Source organism: Anarrhichthys ocellatus, unplaced genomic scaffold (assembly GCF_004355925.1).
Source record: "Anarrhichthys ocellatus isolate YVR2014 unplaced genomic scaffold, GSC_Weel_1.0 scaffold16, whole genome shotgun sequence".
In the NCBI taxonomy this organism is placed as follows: domain Eukaryota; kingdom Metazoa; phylum Chordata; class Actinopteri; order Perciformes; family Anarhichadidae; genus Anarrhichthys; species Anarrhichthys ocellatus.
The window spans coordinates 5,123,257-5,146,386 of NW_022280046.1; the positions used below are offsets into that span (position 1 = coordinate 5,123,257).

A 23,130-nucleotide genomic window follows, 5' to 3' on the forward strand; every position below is an offset into this window, starting at 1 on the left:
TAGCAGTGTGCTGTTTGGCAGTGGGATTTGTTCCTCAGCCACCGCTTAGACTGTGGTTTGGTTCTGGTATGTGCTTTCTTTTTTACATTAAGTGTCATTTAATGCAGTAAACATCCTGCAAAGACCAGTGGTTCAAAACAACTGGGCTCAGTATCCTCATTGCCTCCACTTGCACCAGAGATCAAAATCACAGTGTTTCATTATCTATTACTTCAATTTGTTATTGAACACATACTCACTAAATAAATAACTCACACATTAAAGAGTGTTGACAAGAATTATTCATTGAGATCAATAAGGATTTTTGTAGTGTGTTTTATTGCAAATAAACGTACAAAAGCTGTTACAATTGTTTTGTGAATTTGTAAAAGTTATTCATTTTTTTCATTTTGGCAAATGCCTGAATGATTGGGTTAGAATACTATATAAGTACTTTATAGTGACACTAGCTGCAGGATTATCAATAAGGGTTGTGTCTCTATTAAAGATAACCCTTGCCACTATGATTCTTAATGGTCCAGCTGTTGAAGTGAGATCTAAAATAAAGGTATAGAAGGTCCTGAAGTTTGGATACACAAACAAAAAAAATCTAAAACAATAAAAATTTTGCAAATTAAACAAAAGTATTCTGTTTTGAAAGTTAATCACGTGAAATAAACAATTCTTAGGGTTGGTTTACTGATGTTTTGATGTGTATGGTGGGAATGGGAGGTTTAGAAAGATAGATAGCAAAAAACATAAAATTTTTGGTACTGATAAAATTCATTAAATCTCCTTTATAGTGAAATGTAGTGACCGATATGCTCTTAAACAACAGTTGTATGTCAACGGGATATCTAAATGAAGTTTTCAAATGAGAGGAGGCTGACTTTAAGCTCGGTGTCTAGACATCTTCGATTTGCCCCACATCAATACCAAACATTTTAACATCTATAATTCATAGGGTAAAACCTATCTCACCATTTCAAACGATGGAGTGTTTGTCTAGTCTTTGGACTCATTGTGGGCGTTGTTCAAAAGGCCAGCGTTGGGGCCTCGGCATCACTTTTTAGCAATCTGTAGATTTAAAGCTGTGTTAGTGCAGCAGGGCGCTGCCACAGCAAAGAACACGGTGTCATCGTCCGCAAAATAGTTGAACCTGGCTCAACTTTGGGTCATCTGCACTCACTGTGTTGAACAATCACATTTAATAACGCAGGTGCACATACCTTGTAATGTGTAGCCTGTATAGCATTGTATCGCTCTTTTCTTACTACTTTGATAATTACTGTTATTTATTTGTTCTTCTATTTGGTGTCTTATTTCTTAACTGACTAACCTTAATAGTTGTATTCTATCATCAGAGACAATGAAAATGAAGCTCTCTTGAATCATAAGCTCGCTCTGTTCTTTATCTCATAAACACTGAGAAAACGACCGTTTCTTTCCAGAGTCATAAAATCTTGGCTCAAAATTGTTGCTGTGAAATATGTCAGTGTTTGATATACCTTCAAACGGTACTTCCTGGTGTGTTTTTACACCAGTGCAAGCCGTTCTGTTTTTTTTTTTTGAATGCAGTGCCATTAGTGGGTCTGAGCACAGCCTCTCCCATAGTACTCGTTGCTCTCTGGATGAGGCCTAAAATGTAAATGTGGATGTGATTTACCATGGGAACTTCATAGCATTCTTCTTGTTTTGGAGGCCTGTGAAAAGAATCGGATTTGAGCCAGCTGAAAGGAACAGTGAGGTCTAACAGCCAAGGAGCGGCTGCAGTGAAGCTAAATTGAGAACGCCATATAAATCTTGGCTTTTCAGCAAGCAACGCGCGCACACACACACACAACTACATGCTTGCACAGCAGCTCTGCAGCGACAACTGTTTACAGCTGATATGTTAATGTTTCAACCAAGTTGATGCCAGGGTGCCCGCACTGGCCTCCGAAAAAGCTCCGGTTCTAATGAAAAGGAGTTCACAAAACTCATTTACACATCGGGGACTGAGGAGAAACAATAAAAAGGTGTCCTGTAATTGAACGCTAGTCTGCCAGATAGTCTGTGTGTGTGTGTGCGAGCATGTGTGAAACGTGTGCGCGCGGCGTGTGCGAAAGAAAGAGGTGGTGGTAGACGGCGAGAGACAATGAGCGTGAGAGAGAGCGAGTGTCAAGTTCAAACAGCCAGCCCTGTGCTGATGCGCACCTCGAAATGTCAGACGAAAATGGGGGGCGTACGGGTGAAGAGTGTTAAGAGCAGTGCACAGGTGAAAATGGACTGAGTGGGGTGAACAGATTTAACTAGCAGTGGAGCAGACTGCAGAGAGGGAGAGCAGCTCATCTCCAGGCTGGTGGAGTGTGGGGCAGTGGGTGTCGGCGAGGTGAGAGAGAGAGAGCCAGCGGCTGATGTGAAGATGGCGGAAGCAGAGGGGGGGGGGGGGATTTCATGGTTTGTGATGTCACAGGGTGTAGGCCTCGACTACAAAGCTGACCCCTGACTGCCCGGGCCCTCATGATCTTTATCATGCGAGTGGTGCTACTACACTCTGATCCAGACAGTCTCTCATACAGTTGGAGCTGAGCTGGTATTGACAGAGGCTCTATTATGGGGAACATGTTTTTCAACCAAACCTGTTAGAGATAACCCTCATGAGGCTAAAAACTAAACAAAGGAAGCTCACAATCCTATTATCGTGCAAGTTATTTCGTACAAACTCTAAATAGCAGCTCAGTGGTTTCAAAAAAAAATCTTGTTGTTGAGTTGTGGTACTTTCCACTTGTCGAAAAGCGATGTCAACAAACTGGTGACCAAAACAAATAGATAAATCCAATACAAAAACACTATACGTCAGTGCAGCACACCATCTTAGAATATTGTGTGAAGGCTCCCAGCTCATAGCATTGTGACGTTATTTCGCCGTTGTCACATTCTGCCAACATGGTGAGAGTGCAGCGGTCACAAGGAGGAAAAGTGGAAACCAACCAAGCTCTGAAGAGAATAAACCAAAGAACAGGCTCAGGTAATTTTGGGGCTCATTAGGAAAGTTTAATGATGGTACACACCCATTATTAACACATGTCGGTGTAGTTTATTGGATCAGCAGGGAGTGCGTGTGGGAATCTTCAAGGCAGAGTTAATGGCCGAACACAAACATGCCAAAGTCAGCCGCCACTTGCTTATTTATTTCCTTCTCTGGGTTTTCCCCTCATGCACCAACTCAGTCAGCACACGCTAACTGTAGGCCGAGGCCAAACACCCGCAGGGAGCGACCCTGTCCTCCACACTGCTGCCTAACACATCACGCGGCTTCTTTCTGCCTCCCACTTAACCCTAACCACACACACACACACAGATATAAATATTCTTCCCGCTGCCCAAAGATACGGAATATGCCGAGACCAAATAAACATGCCGAGCTGGTGAGGAAATGCGAATGAAATGCTGAGACGTATAGGGCAAGAATTGTCTGAACGCCGAAGCCAGGCAGGCTGGAGCAATGCTGGCGGAGCACCAACACACTCACACACACACTCTCGGGCCTGCAGCAGAGCGAGGTGTCAGAGCCCGTTAGAGGCCTTTGGCTGGACACAGCTCCAGAACAAGCTGGACAAAAGCGTTGCCTGTCTCCCCTCATTAAGTGATTTAAGATCCCGTGTTCCCCCGACTCCTTTCATCGCCGTCCAAAGTGAACACACTCAAAAAAGCCCAACAAGACTGCCAGGACCTGCTGACATGAATGGGGTGAAGAGGGGCAGGAAAGCCAAGTTCATGGCGGAGGACCAGGGTCTAAAGCTGAGCTACGCTAGCCATGCCTATTAGCCTGCACGCAGATGGAGAGGGGGTGCTTGAATAAAGCAGGATACCATGGAGGCTTGGCCCCCGGGTGGGGGACAGCAGCCACTTAATCCATTAACAGTTCTTCGTCCACAGAAGAAGCAACGTTTTCCCATGAAGGTTTAGTTTAGCAGAAATGTGCCGTTTCCACATTCCTGGCTAACAAGGCGGCGCTATCTGGGGATGTGGGAGACGACGGAAAGACGGAGGAGCTGGATGGAACATCAGAGCTGCATCCAAAATCAACCTCATGAGAGCGCCGGCTTGGTCGAGTCGTGTCATAATTATGAGTGATTAAAGCATGCTATCATATATCACGCAGTTACCGGGATTTGCTATGAAAACTCCAACAGTGCCTGTGGTTCAAGTTGAGTCTGGATTTGTCAGCAGTGGGGGGGGATGAACCAAAGCTTTTAGCAGATGCCGCGAAACAAATCACACTCTTTTGCAAGACATATTGGTTTTATTGTTAAAACAAGTACGAAAATGTTCTGGAAATGAGTGTCACGAGACTGCAGGACGGAATGTATCAAAGGATTGTGCAACAACTGCAAAAAAAAATCTTCATCTTCATATTGTCAAGTTAATTTAAGCCCTAAAAGTCTTGTTTTGTTGAAACAAGATCCTCGAACATCAATATCTAAAAACAAGACATGATGGAGGTAGATCGCTACACTAAAAAAAGGAAAATGATACGTGTATGTCGCAAATTCAGCTGATTTGTACATGAAACCAGTATTTTCCTTGTTGTAGCAAATTAAAGATTTCCAGGTCTTAACAACAGACAAAAATCACTTGATAAAATGTTCAATCTAAGTGTGTGTAGCTTTGAATTTCATGCATAATAAGATGCGCTATATATACGTATATATATTAAACATACCACACACAGCATCACTTAACACCTGAAAGGAAGCAAGCTCCTCTGGGAAATTATGTCAGCTTTGAGAACGCCGACTCAGATCCATCACCAGTGCATCATCTGCACTTAATGTAAGGACCGACTTTCAGACGCGTTTGAAGTCGGTCAACTCTTTGAGAGACGTGACAAGCGGAGGAGAGCCCCTAGCTGAGCCGCCGACGAGGAAACTATGATATATTCCGACTCAGTCTGATTCTGCACAGCGCTGCATGAAAGAAATCTCCGTTAAAAGAGAGAGCCTAATTGGAGATTGAGTGTGGTCTAAAGTGGACAGTAGACAGAGAATGCAGAAAATGCACTATTTAGATTCAGGAGAGGAATAAAAAAAACGATCCTCTGAGCAGCCAAAGTCCAATTAGTGCGGTATAGAATGTGGGATCCAAACATTTGTTTACAAGAGGCTGTTTCTCTTTTTTTCCTCAGCTCTCTCTCCGGGACGGGAGACCCTGGTCGGATTCCACGACGGCTCCACAACAGAGTGGGTGTGGCTACACCGCACAAACCTCGGGGCCTTTTGACATTACACTGCACAACCATGAGGTCAGAGGAAGGCTCTTTCTTCCCAGGCACAAAGGAGTGATTTTTCACTCGCCCCGTGAGAACGGCAGCGGATAATGAACTCTCGGGCCCCTAGTATCACGTTCGGTTTCACACGCGTCAACTCCATTCTGGAGCGGAACAAAAGGGCAGTAGGAGAAACATTTGCGGGGAGGGAACAGCGTGCCCAGGGCATGCCATGCTGGGTGAGTTTCAAGCATTTTAATGGCAGTGATACTCTTGAGATTAGTAGGGAATTGTTTCTTTCAGGCATACGGAGAGAAACATGCACAATTAAGGCTATACCGGGCAGACATGCGGGTATATACGTGAAGGTGTTGTTGAACCTGCAATGTACGGCAGCAATACAGCACTAACACCATCAAAGATGCAAAAGCCAGAAGCGTTTGTCCGACGCGTCGCTAGAAGAAAATATCTGGATCTAAACTGAATCTTGACGCTCTGTCAAACGGTCTTATATATATAATATATACACATATCTTTAACAGGTTTAACAGATTTTCACCTCCAATCTTAAACGCACCCACATTTTACGTCTTTTGCTTTAATAAAGCCCCGTTCACAATGAACAACGTCCTCTTGCAGAGAGCGTGATTCCAAAAATGCTTCATGTAGTAAAATCTATCGATAAATTCCTGTATTCTTTCAAACTAAAAAGGCAAAAAACAAAGTGTTTTACCCGAGAGATACCCGGACTCCGGCAAATAAAGCAGTCGTGGCACTTAATTCGGACTGCAAACTGACCAGATTTCTTTAACCAGCGGGACAAACTGTTAGCCGTGTTAGCATATTGACTGCTCCTATATATATGGAGGAAACCAGAACCATCACGTATAAAGCAGTAAGATAGTAATATAGATCTTCTGTCTTAAGAACAGTTTAGTCCTGTGACATTATCAGCTTAATTGATCAGATATTAGCTGTTGTTGCCCGTGATGATGGTTTTAAAGTAAACAGGAACCTCGGTCGGTTTATGGAGTAACTCTGCTATTATACATTCTTCACTCTCTTACAGACTTTAACGTCTTTATGGAATCACTTCCTTTAGGGGTTTTGGTTCCTTTTGATTTGTTTTTCCCTGCTGTAAATCTCTGAACCTGCATACCTGAAACGTTCATTGGAGACAAAAGAGAGTGCAGAGTCCTCACCTACTCGGATTGTGTGCAGCAGATGCTTCTGAGTAATAAAATATCCTCCTCGTTGCACCATTAATCGATGGAATTTATCGCGCTCCAGACACGGCTGGGACTTTCCAGTTCTAAGACACTCCGTAACCAGCACCAGCACCGAGCCGCTCCGCTCTGTGTCATCTGCTCTGCTAAACTATAAAGCATTTGGGAAAGGCCAGACGGATTAGGCTGCAGTTACTCTGACATGAAAAGCTGCTCTTAATTCAAAAGCTCTCATGGCTGATTAATCACAAATTATGATCAAACAGCTGACTTACAGGATAAACATATGACACCCTTGCTCACAAGTGTGCGTCTGCATCTGTGTGTGCTTGCCAATGTGTCCAGGCATGCATGGCCTGTGAGTTAGTGTGTGTAAAAGTATGTGTGTGCGATCACGTCGTCTCCCCGAAGTCTGCAGACTCATTTTCCACAACAGATTACACACCGCCAAATTAAAATCACCAATGCCCCGACATTCATCTGTGCAGACTATGAACCTTTTTCGTGTACGAGGTCACGACCAAAACCATTTTCTCAGAAGAAGAAGAAATGGTCCTCACTCTCAAAACAGGCCCACATTCTGAGACAGACTGGAAACGTTAAGTGTTGTCAAGAGGCCGCACGGCCAGTGCTTGTATGTTGCACACATGGAGGAGGCGACTTCAACTCAAGCCTGGAGAGAGTGAAGGAGTCAGCTGACGGGGGTTTTTGGAGGGAGAAGAACAAAGCTGTGAAGTCTGAGAAGCTTTAATCGCCCTTCTCATATCTGATAGCGGAGCAGCAGGAGTCAGCAGCTGGATGAAAAACATCTGGACACCGGGGTTAGCAGAGCTAAATCAAGAGGCAGCGCAGGGCACCGAGGGGGGCAGCGAATGTACAGAAAATGTGGACCCGTTTCTGGGTTTTCCAGTTAATTGTTTGTCATTGATAAAATATGAAAGCTATGCGTCTTGATTGTGCTTACGCGTGCTAGCTTGAGTCATTTTGAGGGCGCTCTCCTACATTATGGGAATTTCCGTTGCTATAAAATGTGTTGTGAAGAAAGAAAAATTTGAATTAATATAACTACATTTTTGTTTAACCCAATAAGTGGGAGTCTGTGTTCCTCTAAAGAATGTGTTTTATACAAATTATATATATATATATATATATATATATATATATATATATATATATATTAGGGATTGAGAGATTATAATATAACAAATATATTTGAGTGGATTTTGTGTCGCATAAAAATGGCGTGGACTCCAACGCTGTAAAAAAATAGCGGGATTATCACACAGCAAATTTCAGGGACACTACATCCGATTTTAGAATCTGCGTGCAGCATTGTATATTTTGGGAGAATTTCAGAAGCCCTGTAACAAATTTTGGGATCATGACACATACACTTTTGTTTCCACAAGATCCCCAAATTTGTCACAAATTACACATTTTTGGTACAATCAAGCTAATTTTCCGGGTTAAGCATGTACTATAAAATATTTTTTTAAATTAAATTAAATTAACTAATATTTTTTACGAGGCCAACATACAATTTTGAGGCTGTTTAGATAAATGTTGGGATTCTGAAACTGCTAGCATTTTTGTGATTATCTCACATAACACCATTTCCCACTGTAGCAAATGTGGGTTATTTGCATGCACTATAACATAATTCTGGATTATGCCAAGAACATTTTAACGGCTCTTTAACACATCTATTTTATATGCCGGGGTCATTTCACCACGTTTACAAATTCTGGTGCTTTTACAAGTTTTAGCAGATTCCCAAGTGAAAGACTTCAGGAGCATTACGCCACATTTGGGCGATTTGTGAGTACTATGACACGGTATTGGCACAACATTAGAGTTGGGATAGTGTACTGCTATACTGAATTCGAGGACGATGAAGAATACCTATTGATAGGGGGGAATTCACTCAAACAAAATCAGGGAGTGTATAGTTTACAGTTTGAAGAGGTTGATTTTAATTGTCATGAGTTTCAGATAATTGTTGGTGAACAAAAACGTGTGAGCTTCCTTGAGAGGAAAGGGAGGAGAAAGACAGACATGAGAAGCACTGCAAGAGATAATGAGCAAGCAGGGGAGTACGAACGAGAGAAAGCTAACTCAGCTCCCTGTAACCTTCTAACATTTTCACTGTGGCGGACTCTGCAAGAGTGTGTGTGTGTGTGTGTCCTTGCCACGATGAATAGGCACCATACAGATAGTGATTAATTCAGATAGTTGTTGGCATTTCAGTTTACATCCCCCAGAAAGCGCCATGCTGCTGCAGCACGAATTCAACATGCTGCATTAAGAGCTTTGCTCCCTTCAGGCAACAGGAATTCTGGGTTATTTCTACCCTGGTGTATGTGGCACAGTTTTGGTTATCTGTGCTCAACGGGCCAATGAAAGCGCAGCTGCTCCACAGCTCATTGGTTGCCGCGGGGTTATGGGTTAATCCTGATTGGTGACTTTCTGAGAGGCCACACCCCATGGTTTTCCTTCTCTTTTTTTGGGACGGTAGGGGGGTTTGCAACAAATTTGCATATTTATCCATTTTTACTGTTGTGTGGAGAATTTCTAACCTAATTTTGGAACATTTTTCTCTCCAAATGCCAAATATCACCAAGAAATAATAAAAATAAAGTAAATAAAAAGACCTCTCAGCTTCAGCCGCCACAGTTGCTCGTAAAAAAAACCTTAATTCAAGACGGGACTAATTATTTAAACCGTTTTAATCATCTCAACACAAACTTCATAGACAGGCATGCGTCTTCACCGTACTTTGAAACAATCAGAAAATAATACGATATCTGATTGGAAAAGTCGAGAAGTGTGTCAAGCGGTGGTGCTGCACCACAACTCCCACTACACTGCTGGGTTGCTGGGCAAAATTTCGAACGGGCCTGCCTCCATACAGAAGTGGCTTGGTGGATGGTAAATGTGTGTGACGTCTTAGCCAGCGTGTTTCTCTAACCCCCCTGTGTATCGCGTGTCTAGACCTCACCAGCACTACTTCTGGAAGAACCACGTGACCCAGATGAGCAGTCACAGGACTTCAACGTCCACACTTCGGGCCCATTTTTTCTTCTTCGATCAATTCTTCCCCTTTATTGCAGCCTGTAATCAAACAGGCCGAAATAAGCGAAGCTGACGCCGAACCCAGAGCCAACGACAAATGGCTGCATCACAGCGACGTTCAAACCAAACTAAGAATTAATTTTCATAAACTATGGCTACAACTACGCAAAATTTAAATTTGATTAGAAATTGATACAAAAAAAAATAACTACATTACGACAAATTTAAAATGTTTAGATTTACTAGGATTATTTTTTATTTTGAAATCTGTTATTTTCTTTCTGGTAAAATGCTGTTAAATGAATACAGTCTGTACATTTAAACAAAATATGAATAAATTATAGGTTGAAGTAAGTGTAACTGTAACATCGTATTAAAAACTGGAAAAGTTACAATATGACAAATTGAAGCAAATGCATATACATATACAAAGCATATCACAATGTAATGAAAATTATGTTGTATTTTCATTCCAAAGAAAAGTATAATCATAAATTATATTGTTTATGCTAAAATAAAATAGAATACACTATTATTTGCATTTTAATAAAATATTTTAAAGTGACTTAGAATACAAAAAACATTGTTAGAAATCGTGTATCAGCCGTGAGCTCTGAGAAATATAGAATATCTATGTAGAGGCAGACAAAGGAAATCTGATATAACAGATTCTTCTTAACATTAATGATTTGAATATTTATCTATACATTTAAACAAATTCTTCTTGCATTTGAATGTGTTTTCCCTGTAATGTAGATATTATGGCAGCTGCCATAAAAATGGCCAAAAATTCCAAAAGTTGGCGTAGAAAAAATGCCGTTAACGAAAAGAAAAAACAATTAGTGAACTTTTGGTGACCACGCTTTTGCTACTTACGAAAGTCCACTAAAACTTAATAGTAACCTCCATCCAGAGACAGAAATATGAGCAGTGAGCCATAAAGACTTCTGATGAAAACCTAAGCAGCCGGCACACTCAGGAAACAAATAAAACATCTTTATGAGCTGGATTTTATGATCTTAATAGGCGCAGTCCCGGTCCAGTGGCCTCTAAGTGCTCTGCTGGACAGGTCTGTGTTTCAGAGCCGACTTCAGACACCACCGGCTACTGTCTGCATCGCCACACACAAAACTCTGCACAACTCACTGTTTTCATTACGCTGGCTGCTGGATAATTAAAAGAACACTTTCACTGCCCGTGAAATTACAATAAATTCCCATTAGCTGGGTCTAATGTACACGGTGCATATTAAGACACCGAATATGAAACAAATGGATACACAACACACACCGTATGTAGGAGTCATGTGGTCTGGGTAATAGGAGCACTTTTGTTTGGAGGTCTGGTGATTACTGTGCAAAAAAACCTCATTTTCCAATACAAGTAATTCCAAAAACAAGTGAGAGAAATCTGCTAATGAGGTCCAAATATTTCACTTTCCAGCACAGATTGGTATGTTTGAAGCTTATTCTATAGATTGAGAAGTACTTTTCTTGATTTTAATTGTGTGTTAATTCACAAAATTGTATTAAATGAATGAGCTTTAACTTAAAGTAAGTGCTTTATCTCACCACCAGATTTTCTTATTGATTTTAGAATTTTTAGGTTTAAAGTGTTTGATTGCTTTTTTTTGTTTGTGTGTTGAAACAACATGTGTGTTGAAAAGTGCATCACATCTTAAATATTTACATGAAGTACTTCACTAAGTATTTTCGTTTCTTTTCAAATGTGTGTTATCATTTTCTTTGACTCTTAACTTATCTTCTCATTCTCTAACAAAATCCTTCACATATGTACATTTGTTACAGTGAATAAATCTTGTCTTTTTTTTAAAATGATATTGATAATTTCAGACAAATTCTGTGCTTATAAGAAAACTAACTTTGTGACATTAAATCAGAGTGAAACTTTGGGTTAGGAAAGGGCGGGTGAAACCCGTCTCTACTCCTGTATTTTAGTGTTCCCTAGGAGTTCGTCTCTTTGAAGCAGGACGGGACAGGTGACCTTGTCCCTTTTGTTAAACAGACAATACCGGCTTGTCTGGCCATTAGCTTCTCTTTGTAGGTGCTCGTCTAGGTGTGATATCCACCCTGTCATTGCTGATAGCGCAAAGCCGTCGTCAGAATCCACCACAGGGACAAAGGAAGTAAAACACCCCCGAGGTTATTTACAACATTCCTTTTCCAGTCATAGTAAAATGCCATTATTTCAATTGTACATCAGAATGGGCTTTAATCACACAAATAAGAAGTAGAAGCACTAACAACCGAAGATGAATCTTGCCCGATTCATGAGAGCGTAGTACTCCACTCAAAGTGGAGACGTCTGATTGGCGGGAAGGGGAGCGATGCGATTGGCTGAGGCGGTGGCACATTCTGTGTCGGCTCAGTGCTGGGACCTGTTACGCCAGATGCCCTCCTCTCGTCCCCTGCAATGTTTGCAGCCCCACGCACGCGATCCTTCGCTCCGCTTGGCTGCACCCTCTCATCGCATTACTTCTGCTATTCTAACTCCGCCATCAATTATGCACTAGAATAACTCTGGGCCCTGATGGAGCCAAGACATAAAAGGGGATCATCAGCGCTCGCAGCGTCTGCCCAGCATGCTCCCCGGCGCGCTGCTGCCGCACTGCTACCGCTGATATGAGCGGGCCAAGGGTGCCAGCTCGTACGGGCCAGCGGAGACGGCACACATCGACGGGTTTGTGCACAAACAAACACATCACGGCTTCGTTATTGTGTTAGTAGGTCAATCAGCGACGGGCGTCCCTGCGGAATTGCCGACTCAGCAAACTCACAAAACCTTAATTCCGGATTGTCAGACTCTTAACGAAGACGAATAATCTTGTCTTACACTGGGTTACATTATTGAACTTGTTTGAAGGTAATTGATTGTTCGATTGATTTGCTCTCAAGAAACAAGTCTGAAAAGTGTTTCACTCATATCGCAAACATCCGTTATGAGAAAACTAGACTGTCTTGTCAACTTCTCAACTGAGCTGAATCACGTCTTTTGGACCACTTTTAAAATCAGATCAAATTGTTTGGTGTCAGCCAATTTCTATAAAAGGAAAAACAGAATGTTTGGTTTGTTTGTAAAGGTGGATATTTCTTTCTTTTGTTGTGCTGCTAATAGCTTTGCCCCGAATTCAGCCTGTATTGGTCTACCTTCACAGATAATATTAAAATGATGAAAGTCAGGCGATGCCTCCAATCAGCGCTACGCAGAATCATAGAATTTCCAGCTTAAAATCAACATTTTCTTCTGAAAGGTCAAAGCTGTCTTCAACTTGTGTACAAAAGAAATACAAATACAAAAAAGTCAACATTTTCTAGAAATTAATGTCTATTTTGAAAATCTCTTGAGGAAAACCAGAAAATAATTTAGCAGGTCACTGCACTAGACTCAAGAAAATTAATCAAGAAAGACATGATATCAGAAACACATTTTAACTTCTCATACCGATTCTTTTCCATTTTGGGAAAATCAGACTTCAAGAACTTGGTAGAAGACATAAAACCCTTCCTAAGGAGTCCTTTGTGTCTGTAAAAGAAGGAGATTTACTTGCAGGAGTGGGAGTGTGGGATCAGAAAAGATCAGAAAACACTCAAGTGACGTCCCAGGATTCGTAACCTACTTCTTTTTTTTTTTCCTGAAACAAAATGGAGTCGAATTTGGAAAATGGCTGCCCGTGTGCTCCACCGCTCCGCCACACACCACATAGAAGAGGAGGAGAAATCAGCCACGTGTGGGGAAAGTGTACACGGTGCAGTCTGAGATTTCAATTGAAGACCCCGCAACTCAAGTTGCGCGATGATAAAAAACCCAAAAATCGATTTAATTGCAGCCATTCATCACCAAAGGAACGCAGGCCAGGAAAAAAAGGAAAGCCGACATGATGTCGACCCCTCCAATAAAGTCCTGACCTGGATTTCTCCTGGTTGCGTGTGAAGGTTTGTCCGAGCTCTATCGTGAGATCACAAACAGCTTTTTTTAATATTTCATGTGTCACAAAGCACCGAGCGTGCTGAAATCACACACAGGAGGACACACTTTGAGTCTCAGCGGACCTGGGAGCCACACGAAAGGTCTCGCAAAGTCACACCAAGTTCATGCAACAACTGTTCTTCTTCACATGCGGATACATAACAATAATAACAATTGCACGGCGGGAGGCTGAAAACAGCGAAACAGGCGTCTCGTCTGTTGTGGTTCGGCTCCGAACCACGATCAGATAAACCCCTCATACCCGAATGATTACATGAGACATATGAACCGGAGGGATAAAGGCAATTAGACAGCGGCGGTGTCTCCTACCAAAGCATATTTGGCATGTTTTGGTTTGTCTGTGTGTCTGAAAGAAAAACTGTCGTACGTGCCGACTCTGTGTATCACGCGTGATTCACCAAATCTTGACTGGAAAAGCAACGCGCTCACGCATCACGCTTTGTCTAAATTTGTTCCAAGATACACAAAAAGCAACGAGTCAGCAGCCGTTTCAAATCAGGAAACGTCGCCCCGACGAGGAGGTGCACATACTAGGCCTCCCTCCAAAGCCACGGTGACCCACATATGCTTCCCGAAACATTTACTTGGAGGTTTGGTCCTCGCTGTCAAAATGATCGCACTTTGAGCCAATTGACATTTCAGCTGTGATCGTATCTGATTTCAGTCGACCGACATGCCAATTCTCTCATTACCTCCATTGGTCTTCAAGCAGAGGAGACATCGCAGCCAACAAGTCAAAACCACAGACATATAACAGCATTAAGTCGAAAATGAAGCTCAACAATCGCTACAAGAGTATTCAATCACTTCTAAATAATCCAAACATGTGAGAGAAAACACTGCTGATTTCCCTCAGTCCCGTTGACTCCATTCCCACCTCATATGCTCTCTACTTTGAAGTACGGAGTTGAAATGCACCTTTAACTTCTACACTGCAAAAAAACAAAACATCTCCTTTGTCTCTGTTTGGTTCCTCTGCTGTTTCTTTCTCCAGGGCTGCAGACCTGATTGAGTGTAATCAGCAGCATTGGACACACCTGGGCCCCGTTCATAAAGCCTGAGCCAGCAGCCGTCCCCAGCTGGCACACACACGTACAGTATATGTCTGTGTCGGGGCTTTTGGGTTTCTTTTACTTGTTTTTAACAACACAACATCCACACAGCACGTTTTCACGCATGCACTCACTTCACTTTTTGGTTAATAAATCACTTTATTTGTTAAGTGCGACCGCTTTTGTCACAGTTTTAGAGCTGGAACCAGTGAGTGTATTAGTTCAACCTGTTTTCAACACAAATCAATTTATTTCTAGGATTTACTCGTAAGAAAAAAAAACATAAAATATGGCGAATGGTTGCACTGTAATCAAGCAAAACAGCTTGAAGACTTGAAGAGGGAATAGTACTCTAAGATTTAGATTTCTGGGTAAAATTGCATATTTTACAGTACAAAGATGCAAGCGCGTATGAACAGCCTTCACTATAGTCTTTACAAACTACAAAAACTCCTGTTTGGTTATTTTTCTGCTGTTGAGGAGACTCTAAAGGGACTCTAGCTCGGCCGAGCACCAACCCTGCAGTCTTTGATACTGTGTGATGCCCGACAAACAGCAGCAGCCTTGCCCTGTCTGTTAGCAGCTTAGTGGCTCTTTAGGACCTTTTTTAGGGGCCGTTTTTAAAAGCTTTACCTCAGTCATTAGGCGCTAAGGCTGATTAATGTGAATGGTCAGGCAGGGCCTGGCTTTCTGAGGGGAGAACAGAGAGGGGTGAAGGGTCCCACAGGAAGTGTTTTGTGTCTCCACACAAAGGGAGGGCTGACCTCTTAAGCCCCTTAGAGCCTCTTTGCTAATACCCTCACCGGTGCCTACAAAGACACAGGGGATGCCATTTCACCACTCACATTTAAACAGGGTACACAGAAAAGAAAGCCCCGGCAAGATTAAAACGGCAGAAAAGTGAACCTCTGTGCAGCGGAGTGAGACTGTGAGATTAGGCCTGAAGAGTTCCCCCCACTAATCCATTGACTGTCTCGCATATCAAACACAGGGTGCCAAACTCACACAGTGAGTCTCATCGCGTAGCTTTTGCCATAAAAGTTTTTAAAAAAAAACCTTAAATACTTAAAAAAGAATCTGGGAATTATTTCCACCTGCCGAAGAGTTTCAGTGAATTTTCTAAATTTTAGGGACATTTTCCCTTTTTTCAAGATAACATCTTCTTGAAACAGGTTTATATTTGTATTGAAAACCGGGTGAAATAATCATATTGCTGGCAGATTTTCTTCAAGTTTTTTAGATCAAGAATATCAAGATGCTGACAATCATTTCTAGAAAAGGTTGATTCATGTTGAAAACTGGTTGTAATGATCATTACTTATACTGGATGCTTATTTTCCTTTTCTAGACCAAGAGGATACTTTGTTCCAGAAAATGATTGAATAAATGATGAACAAGTGACTTGCATTCAAAGCAGTTTGAAGATTGTGTGCCACATTGACAGATTTATTTACGTAGAATTTTCAAGTGATTTTCTCTGATTTTGGTGCAGCGATGTACCTTCATTCTCTCTCCTTTCACGATACTGACAATCAATTCTAGAAAAGTCTAAGTAACAAGTCGACTTCTTTTGGAAAGAAGTAATCTTGCTAGATTTGTTTAATGTATTTTAAGTAAAAAAAAAAATCTAGATTGAAATGTGATTTTTCTTCATTCAAGGGCTGTGGTCTGCCAGATTTCTTCTTTTTAAAATCTTGAAGAAACTGATTTGTAGCAGAAACCTGATTAAGTTATAATGCTGAGTTTGTTTTTAACGAAATAGAATTTTCTAGGTTACAATGTTTTTTTTTTTTCATGATTACAATTCAGTGATTCACTTTATTCAGTGTTCTTTCAAGATAGAGAGAGACTCAGTTCTAGAAAAATCCCAGAACCCAGGGGAATGAACACTGTATTTGGCAAGTTCAGTGATTCCGTCATCGACATACTGACACGAAATTCTAGAAATTCTAGAAACAGGTTGACTTCTCTTGGAATCATGCTGCACTGACAAATGTGTTGCTCCTAATGGAAAACAAGACTTTGGCGACTCATACAGTGACAATAAAATACATTTCAAGATGGAAATTTTTGTCATGGAAAAGAAAAAATTCACCAACTTGCAATTCAGTGATTGTAACCACAGTGCAGTTGCTGTGCCATAGCCTGAGAGAAACATTGCCGTAAAGCAATAAAGCGGCCACACTTATTAGTAAACCTCAACTCACTACTTCCTGTCAATCACACTCCGGCAGCCTGAGGGCCCTCGCCTTGTTAGTCGGAGCATAAAAAAGGGAGGGCTGGGGCAGCTCCTCTCTGCAGGCAGGGTCGTAGAGAGCACGGGGAATGACGGGCGTCTCCACAGGACCTCTGTTCCCCCCCTCTGCAGAGAGCCGAGTCTCTGGAGCTCAGACTTATTAAACGCATTCTGCAAGGTACGACTGATTAAAGTCCAGCGAGTGGTAGCGGACTTGACGCGATATGAAGGAGATGTTCCTATCTGGGATGTGGCGCTCTTTCATTTCAGGCGCTGAGAGACTGAAGTGCTGCGAGGAGGCTTAATGCTCCTGCACTTTGTAATAAAATGGAAGGTAAACCTCAGATAAGAAGCCTCTCATCCTCAGGTTATTGATACTTTCTGAACCCTCTCCGGAGGAAATCACATTCAGTCAGCTCTCTTTGATGCCTTTTTGTGATTGACACTTACTTCCTCAGGGTGGAAAAATTCTGACCCCACCCCGGGGGACTCCACGGCCTGAACACCGTCCCCCCTGTCGTAGCCTCTGGCCTCTTATGAGGAAGTTTCTCTCACCCCCGCGACTGTATTGTCCCTCCTGTTCTAATCCCCCCCCCCCCCTCAGTTAACATATGCACCCCCCCTCCCGTCCCCTCCTTCTCCCAGTGTGTCTCCCTGCTCAGCTACGGGCCACTGAGTACGAGCGGAACAATGGCGGCCTTTCAGGTGCTCGGTGCCAACGCTGGGAGAGGGCTGCGGTCCTGAGACCCAGTCAATATTTGGACGTGCTTTGCCTTTTTTTGTGTCCCGTTTTTTAATCCGAGCGGAACCGAGCAGCAGGGAGCCCGGGAAGAGGCTGAGAGGGGAAAGCGAGGGTAAACAGTGGGAACAATGCAAACGGGGCAACTCACAATGCCACTGGGAATCTATCACAACATCGGCTCGCCACCGAGGGAAAAATCAAGTATTGTTTCTTTAAGTGGAGATTAAAAAGAGAGCAGAGTAGGGAAAGCAAGTAGCGGAGGTCGCTCTGCTGCGAGAAGAAATGTGTCAAGTCGAGGAGCTTGCTCCCATTTTCTGAGGTAGAACCTCAACCAAAAACCAATCTGTCTGTTCTACTCAGTTTCCGGACGTACTTAAGAACGTCAGAGGCCTTTTTAAAGTCAACAGCCACACTTATATCACACATGCAAACAGGCCTCTGAAACAATTCTTTGATTGTCTACCGGAGAAATATGTTGCATCTGCTGGGGGAAGCTTTGGATGGGCATTATCAGGGATTAAAGGAAACCCCTGGGGTGACGGTGCTCTCGCTGAATGCTGGAATCCCTCTCTCCCCAGCTGTCAGGTCCTTAGTCCCACCCAATGAGGTTCTTTGATGACGAGGGGTATCAGTTTCCATGGCGGCGGAGACACAAACAGCTTGGGAGATTAGGGACGGAACTCGGCCCCGAATCTCCGTTGATCCCACCTATCAGCAGCAAATAAACACCTTGGGCCTCGGCAACGCCTGCGTGCGGACCATATGGACCCGGGTGGGTTTTAATGAAGCAGCTAAATAGCTGGTGAGCAGGGAATTCACTAATAGCTCCTTGTCAGAGCAGCAGTAAATACCCCGCTCATACACTTCATGCCATCATTTGGTTGCCGCCACAGACGGCGAAGCTGACAAGCAACATCTGTGACTCATTTTTCTTACATGAGCTTTTCCACCATGAAACGCTATAGTTTTTGTTTTTCATTATTCTACGGGTTTTGATTTCTCGTGCTTATTGGGAGGTTTCTGTCTTCTTGCCACTTTCTTATACAGCATACTTAATACTGGCTTTAGAAGCAGTAGCTAATGTCTTTATTAATGGTTAATAGCACTTTATTGATCACACAAAAAGGAAAAATGGTCGGTTTCCTTGAATCTTATCTGATAAAGCACAATATAAAAGGTTTATCAGTTGTAATTAATGGCTTTATTAATGTTAATATATCATTTGTTCATACATCAAAGGTCCTTAAGAAGCTATTAATAACGATTGTGTTCATATTAAATCCATGTACAGAGAATGTTTTTATATTTCCAACTTTCTAATAGGCATACTAACTTATATTTAATAAATAAGTTATTTATACTACATAGATCAGACATTAGCAACTAGCTACTAACACCACAGTCTCTGATCTTACTCTAAACTATTCATTCACCATTTATTACAACTTAACTCTATCCTTGTCAATAGGACGGGCTACAACATAACAGCAGCTACACGTTATTCCTCATTATCACAATAAAAACACACAGTATCTACGGCTAAGTTTGTACTTTGCCACGTACACAATTTGTTGTTAATTCCTTCATTTCTAGTTTTTTAAAATAGGTTTCTCACTTTCTAATGAGCCATCGGGTGTTCAGTTTTTATGTTAGTAAATCATAAATTCTGCAGTAGGAAAGTCTATAAGTTGCACAATGCAGTTCTTTCCCAGGAGGTGGGGTCTACTTTTTCTCAAAATAAATTGTTCTGACAAATGGCTTCTAACAGATCTATAAACATGAATACATGTTATGCTTGGAAGCGGAACCCTGTACTGTACTTTCGGCTTCTAAACTTTGGCGATAGTGCTACGGCCGCTACGCATCGCTCTTCATTATTCTGACTATCTGAAATCATTCTACGACCTAAAGGAGTCACAACAGTGTTTTGCCAAGTATACTCTTTACACGTCTTCTTCAGGAATATATCCAAATTAGGTGAGTGCCCAGACTTTCCAAACCTCCATAGCAACTATGTGCACACTTTGACTAATGGACTGACTCAGAGTAGAGCGAACAATGCAAAAGCTTTTACTGCAGCCTCTGCACTGAGGGAACTATGGATAAATACCAAAATGGCACAATTATCTGCAGCCCTTTTGGTCAATCAATCAATCAATCAACTGTGTCTCTGCACTTTCTTTCTAACGAGGCTCCCTGATTCTGGAGTTTCATTTAATTTCATTAAGTAGCTTATACTAGCACAGCTACCCGCTGTCAGTGGAAGCTTTTTCAAACTCCAGGCAAAGCTGAGCCATCCTCTGGGCTGTAAATCTCCCTCCTCCTCCCAGAGTCCTGCTCGTCTGAGCCTAATCAGCAACAAGCCTCAGCGCAGGAAGATATTTCCCCCCCGAGATGAAAGCCCAGCAAACACGGACGCATGTTTATCTAAATTACCCCAAAAAAGAGGTTTCTTTCAGCCCCTTTCAAACAATAGAAAAACATGAAAATGTCATCGCATTTCCATTTTTCACGACTCACTTCCCATTTCAATTCCAGAGCTCCTGTAGGGGATTTCATGAATGGCTGAGTATGGACTGCTGCTCCGGATGCCATTTCTCCCCACTTTGGTCAAATATGCAGCAGAGAAGGCAGAAGAGGGGGGTAAGAAAGCTCATCTGGAAGTTGGGACTGTACCGCAGCAGGTTCCTGGGGCTCCAATACTGAGTATGGTTACATTAAACAGCAGGGTTCCGGGGCCCGCAAGCTCGTACGGAATACTGTTAGGTTCTGCTACAGGTCAGGGAGGGGGGGCAGTCTTTAAGTACGGCCCTCTCCTATACATTATACAGCCGGGCTCAGGTTTAGATTAAAGTCATGAATGAGAAAAGGAGACAGTCATTTAGAGTTACTCATTTATTTAGCCCCCCATTCTGCAGAGACAAAGCCCAGGCGGGGTGCCGCGCCGGGGCCGCCACCGGGCCCCATGGCCGGCGGTACTGCCCCGGTTTTGACCCTGACAACGGTCCCCTCTGCGCTGCTTAACCCACAACTTGCCTGGTTACTACCAAGTGTGTGACCTCAGCATGTGTGGATCTCTCACAAGACTGAGCGCCACGCTGTGCCTTGGCCTCTGCTGAAATGCCCCTGTGTACCCCCTTATTGTCTGCCCCAGCGTGGGTCGGGGAGGGGGAGGAAGAGATTGAGGAGGGAGGGGGGGGGCACTTGGATGGGGGAGCATGGCAACCAAGAAACCAGACTCGGGAACTGGGAACTGTTTGAAGGCCAGGAGAGAGAGAGGGAGAAGGAGAGAGAAAAGAACAACCTGCAGCCTCTGTGGGACAGAAATCTGTTATCAGACTCTGATCTCCGTCTGTTAGCGGAGCAGGAACTCTGTCAGCCTTTGAAGCCACCACAACATTTGCATTTGCATCATTAACATCCTGTCAGGTCAACTCCTCTGCAGCGCAACAGACCAGTTTCTTGTCCCCGACCAAACATCGATGTACACTTCTATTCTTTTTTTTGTTTATTTAATAAACTAATGCCCGAAACTGCCGCTGGCAGCGAAAGTATTCCAACTCATAGTGACACACACCATGTGCTCGAGTGCCAAGAGTGAAGCACTGAGTCACCCAGGGAGGTGCCCTGACATACTCAGGAGAGAATTGTCAATTTGGTATTTCAACTGAAGGATCTGGACTCCTATGAACAAACTTTTTTTGTGGGGGGGGGGGGAACTTGCTTTATAAAAAACAGGACGCAACCTTAAGTTTTGAACTGCATGTTTTGAGTCACCCGTAACAACAAAATACACTTCATGAGCAGCGCTTTACTGTACAATAAACCACATCAACTCTAACTTGACAAAGACTAAATATCTCCACAGTCTGACAGGATGTATCACCATTTGGCACAAAAACAATTCTGTCATTTCTAATCCGTGGCAGCAGACTGGAAGAGACTCGAGAGTTATTTCAACGCAGCGGCGTAACGCTCAGCCGGAATGCATCTCTGCGGGCGCTCCTCATATGTTTCATTTTTCAACCTGAACGTGCAGCATGACACTGAACATAAACGCGTAATAGCGCGTACTAGCGCGTAATAGCGCACATCCACAGTGTGGAAATGATCTCGTTCCTCCGTCAAGCGGGATTCATGCTGATTCAGATACGGAGGATTATTAGACTGTATCATCACATTATAACGATCAGTGAAGACAGCACATCAATTATGTAGTGGAGCTGACACACACACACACACACACACACACTCGTTTGATCAACCTTGTGTGTGCCGGAGAAGAGTTCATAACGGTGGGAGCGCAAAGCAGATGTTCTATATGCATTGTTACAAATTGATGAAATGGCAGGTTAGCTTTTAAATTCTAAATATATAAAGTGACGTTTTGTTAAGCTTCTCCAATGGGGGGGGGGGGGGGCTTCTAGTGATGCACCAAACGGGGCTCGTGAGTGTACACACTCACTCACGAGCGTGCGTACTGTCACTCAACGATTAAACTACTGTAAACCGGTTTGAGTGCAGCTTCAAGCGGGCAACGTCGGCGCAGGGAGCCCCTGTGTGCCGGCGCGTCCCTGCAGTGAGAGCGGGCGGGTTGCTACTTACTTGGCGTTGGTCCGGTTCCAGTAGACGGCGTAGCGGTCGGACACCACCTTGGAAGCCGGGTCCTGGCCGTACACGCACACCACTACGACGAGGAAGAGGAAGAGGATCATTTCCACCTGCGGCATATTGGCTCCGGAACTCCGATGAAAGCCAAATGGATTACAGTCCCTGTCCTGTGGATCAGGTTTAAGGTTTCTGGTGACGGATGTGGCGGTGAAATGTTGCGAGGAGAGTCCGCTTTACAGGTGAAGCTCCCCGCTCGGTGTTTGGAACTAAATGAAATGTCTTTCTCTCCTTTTTTTAAAAAAAAAAAACGGCGTTTCACTGCTCCCTCTGCGTTTTGACAGTCAGATCAATGACTTTGCACCAAACGCTTCACTCGAAAACCAGTTCTACTTGAAGCAGGGAGGAAGCCACAGCATTTCTGCCTGAACAATCTTCAGCCGGCTCAACTCCGCTCCGCGCAGCAAACAGTTTCTCCAACTCGCCTCTAATTTCCCGGAGAGGAGGTGCGCAGTGGGGGGGAATGTAAAAAGCAGAGAATGAATGTTAACACAACAGATAAACAGAGCAGAAACGCAGTCCTTGTGGCGTCGCGCTCTCCGGTTTATGATCTGTCTCCTCCTGTTCGGTGTGACTCAACCGAGAAGAAGCCCGAAAGAAGAAGACTCGAACCGGCAGCTTCTTCAGCTCCGGCTGAACCCGCAGCTGCCCCAGTGCTTCTAACCCCTCCGCCGAAAAACAGCAAACGCACGCAGGAAAAAACAAATCAAACCTCTCTGCGTAAACGCGCACAATCTCCGGGTGAAAACGTCACCCTGACGAGCGGCTCCGCAACATCACCTCACCGAGAGCGCACGAGAAGCGGTGTTGTCAATGTGGAGGAAGCAAACCGAGTCTGCAGCGCTTCGGCTTCTGCGGCCATGCTCTCCCGGACCAACCCCCCCTACTCCTCCTCC

The 23,130-nt window shown here is 43.4% G+C and overlaps 1 protein-coding gene across 1 annotated transcript in view; it reads right to left on the minus strand.

Moving 5' to 3' along the window:
- The window catches only part of LOC116387963 (ephrin-A5b-like), a 70,421-nt gene extending 47,308 nt beyond the window's left edge, over positions 1 to 23,113 (minus strand). Inside the window, exon 1 of the mRNA XM_031855447.1 lies at positions 22,172 to 23,113. Within this exon, the coding sequence (XP_031711307.1) occupies positions 22,172 to 22,296 (125 nt within the window). The 5' untranslated portion in view covers positions 22,297 to 23,113. The remainder of the gene's footprint in view (positions 1 to 22,171) is intronic.
- Positions 23,114 to 23,130: the final 17 nt, after the last annotated feature.